The sequence below is a fragment of the Propithecus coquereli genome, unplaced genomic scaffold, assembly GCF_000956105.1.
Source record: "Propithecus coquereli isolate 6110/MARCELLA unplaced genomic scaffold, Pcoq_1.0 Scaffold308, whole genome shotgun sequence".
Taxonomy (NCBI): domain Eukaryota; kingdom Metazoa; phylum Chordata; class Mammalia; order Primates; family Indriidae; genus Propithecus; species Propithecus coquereli.
Window position 1 is genome coordinate 1,043,359 of NW_012148708.1, and position 3,694 is coordinate 1,047,052.

General features: G+C 38.1%; 1 protein-coding gene across 4 annotated transcripts in view; it reads left to right on the top strand.

Moving 5' to 3' along the window:
• Positions 1-3,694, top strand: part of PTPN2 (protein tyrosine phosphatase, non-receptor type 2) — a 105,803-nt gene that overhangs the window by 43,179 nt on the left and 58,930 nt on the right. For all 4 annotated transcript variants that reach the window (XM_012649987.1, XM_012649989.1, XM_012649988.1 and 1 more), the window contains exon 4: positions 1,737-1,835. In XM_012649987.1, the coding sequence (XP_012505441.1) occupies positions 1,737-1,835 (99 nt within the window). The remainder of the gene's footprint in view (positions 1-1,736; positions 1,836-3,694) is intronic.

Genomic DNA, 3,694 nt, shown 5'->3' on the forward strand with positions numbered 1-3,694 from the left:
GCCTGTATTCTAGGCCAGGTGTGGTGGCTCAATGCCTGTAATCCTAGCATTTTGGGAAGCTGAGGTGGGAGGACCGCTTGAGCCTAGGAATTCGACACCAGCCTGAGCAACATAGTGAGACCTTTCTTTACAAAAAATTTAAAAATTAGCCAGGTGTGGTGGTACGTACCTGTAGTTCCAGCTACTCAGGAGGCTGAGGCAGGAAGATCCATTGAGCCCAGGAGTTTGAGGCTGCCGTGAGCTGTACTGTCTCAAAAAAAAAAGAGTAAGTCCCTATCTCCAAAAAAGAAAAAAAAAACAAAAAACAAAACCTGTGTTCTTTATACTATAGCAACTGTTTTCCTATTTATTATTTAGTCTTTAGAACCACCAATGTGTTTGGGGTATGTGTGTACACACTAAGAAGTGACCTCACTGGTGAATTGCTACATCCATATTTTTTAGATTAAAGAAAAGGGCATTCACTTTACTGGGTATTTTCTCATTGCTTTTTACCTTTAGAATGTATGTTTTGTTTTTGAAGTAGATGAAACAATAGACACATACATTGAGTGCGCAAAATTGTCCTCAAACATTAGATTGCAGCTTTCTCATGATTCTCAGTAGATTTCTAGCATTTTTACAACTTAACCTTAGAGTTTGTTCACTTAAGTAATATTTATTGAGTATCTGCTGCATACCAAGGAGTACATCTGCCCCAAAGACGTGTTTAGTCTATGTTCTAGAACCACTTGAATCCCCTTGTTGCACATGGGGCTGAAGCTCTTGGAGGCCGTGGCCCCCAGTGTCCTGACGCTCCCCTTAACTCACCACTCTACCACACTGCCCTGTGAGTTGAATGCATGCTCAGAGTTATTTTAGATGCAATAAAACTTCATTTCAATGTTCACTCATTTAAAATTAGTTACAGTTTGGACGTGGACTTTTCATTGTCTTTTCTTTTTCCCTACGCTGTCGTAAGATGACTTACTTTCCCCCATGGCATTATTGTAATGTGGACTGTTACCCCTTTAACTCTGCCCTTGAGGCTGCACATATTGTGCTTTTGTGGATTTAACAGTTTCACAGGGGTTCAGGTACTTTCATGATTTCTACTTTTTCTGGAAAATCGTTTCATAGTTGACTTAGGTTAGTTGGCTGGCCAGTGACGGCACAGACTCTCTCTTGCCGTGGATCTTCCATGACTCATGGGAGACAGAGCCTGTTCTTCTGCTATACAAGATGAAGGGGACAGAAATTTCCTTTGCCTTCTTTACAGCTAGAACATGACCTATTAGATACTCCCACTCGTGATTTTTGACTCTGTTTTGCTTGTAGTAGGCATGAATGCTCCAGCCACCTTCCTATGGCAGTGCCAACAAAAGCAATACGATAGTAGTGCCAGTATCAGGAGCAGTGTCCCAAGTTGACTCTTCGGGACAGACTCTTGTCTATGCTTATTAACTTCTTGGTTCCTACCCAAGCCTGGTTCTCCAGCTGCCAACTCTGAAAGCCACCTGATATCTTAAACAATTCCTTTTTTGCCTAAGTAAACAAAGGTCAGTTTTGATCATTTATAATCAAAAATTCTAACTAGTACAGACCTATTTTTGAATTCAAGTAGATTAAAAGTCTTGGTCTACTTCTCCTGAGCCTGTCTTTTAGCATCCCAGAAGCAGACTTGGGGAGGCTTTCCCTGCGGCCTTGCTCGTTCTTGTCCCCTTCCCTCATCTACTCTTTCTGCTCTGTTCTCACAGGGTCCACTTCCTAACACGTGCTGCCACTTCTGGCTCATGGTTTGGCAGCAAAAGACCAAAGCAGTTGTCATGCTGAACCGCATTGTGGAGAAAGAATCGGTGAGTAATATTTAATATTTACAGTCTAGTACACTGTATGTGATCATTAACTTATAAAGATTTTCATATCTTTTTGGAATATTTATTCCTTATTTTTGGCCTTTAATTGCTAAAGGCTAGCGGTCAGTGTGTTTCTGGCCAGAAAATGAATGTATCCTTTTCCTTTCTTGCCTTAAATGTTTATATAACAGTTGCAGACCATAAGTCTCTAAGATATAAACATAATCAAACAAATACTGACAAGTAGTGATACACAAATCTTTGGAATCCCTAGGCTTTATTAGAATCATCATAATTTATTATTATCAAAAATTTGGATATTTTCAAAACGATTACAATAGTCTTTTTTTCATCTTTATAAATTATAGTTGGCTCAGAGGTTATGAGATAATAAGTATTTGCAACTACAAATTTATTGAAATTTTAAGTTAGAATGTAATTACACAGTGCCAGTTAGTGGTATACCTTTGGATAAGTCTTTCAGCTTCTGTAGCTTTAAAAGATTTCCTTATGTGTCGAGCGAGCAAATTGGAAATTATTGTCAATAAGGTCTCATCTAGGTTTAAGATCTATGGTTCTTCTTCAGATTCCCGATTCTTTTTTCTAAATAGGTGCTGGTTTTCAATGATTGTGAAAATGTTCTGATCTATTTATAATCTGAAGTGGCATTGATATACCAGAATTTCCAACAGTGTCATCATAGTCATTTACAGTAGTTTTTCATGGTCTACAATATCACTTAAAAATTAAGTGATGGTGAGATTGTCAGTTTTAGCAGCATTGCAAACTAGATAATTTGCAAGTTTTATCCCCTTCATTTGGGAGTATAATTACTGTATTAGCAAGATAAGACTGCTACCAGAATTTAGAAATCCTCTTTATGGTGGTTAGATCTGGATGCTTAGTAAGATTCAGGTTTCATTATTTTGGGGATGATACTTCATGGGGGGTGGTGTGTTCTTCATCAAGAGACCCATAATGTCTCATTATCTTTCTTTTTATGATATTAGCAGCTGTTATTGGTCAGTGCTTAGCTCCTTAATTCATTAGGGGTTACAAATGGTGATATTCTATCATTCCTTCTTCAGTTTTTGTTGGAATACTTCTATAAAAAGAAACTTCCCATTCTGGTTAGTTGACCACTTTTATATAAGAAAAGCAGTTTTCAGAATAGAGTTGATTCCCTAGTGTCCTCAACAGGTGACCAGTTAGGGATATTTTTTGGTGAGGAGTGGCAGGAGGGGTTGATTACTATGGATTTAAACATATTTGATTCATTTCACTCCTTTGCAGTTTATTCTTACTGTTGGTGAAATCATTCCTTCATTGGCTAGCAGGAATCTCTTCAGGTTGGGTCCTGAGTCCTTTGAACACAAACCTTTAGTAGCTTTCTTGCTATCTGGAATGACTAATATTGCAGGCTCATCTTAAACTCTTGCTGCCCCAGACGTGGAATCAGCCATTTCTCTAAGAAGCCTTGGTTTCCTTTAATGGGTAATGATATTTCAAGATCACAACAAAAATAGGGATATTTATTGCTACTGAGTTGGTCATTGTTTTTCGGGCTTTTCAGTGGAGAGAGCTAAGGAAAAAATACGTGTCAAGATAACATACCTCAAGAGTTCTTACTGATATTTCCAGTTCAAAATTGGAACTGTAGAGGTTGGCTTTAACCCCTTCTATCATGTATCTCCTGCTTCCTTTTTCCATACCAAGAATCCTGGTTCTCAGGGACATCAGGATGTAGAATATCTTATTGATGACTCAATTGCTTCATCCCAGATGACACAGAAAACATAGTCATAATAACAGTATCAACTCTACCACCAAAATAAGTATTGAAAATGCTTTAAAGTTTG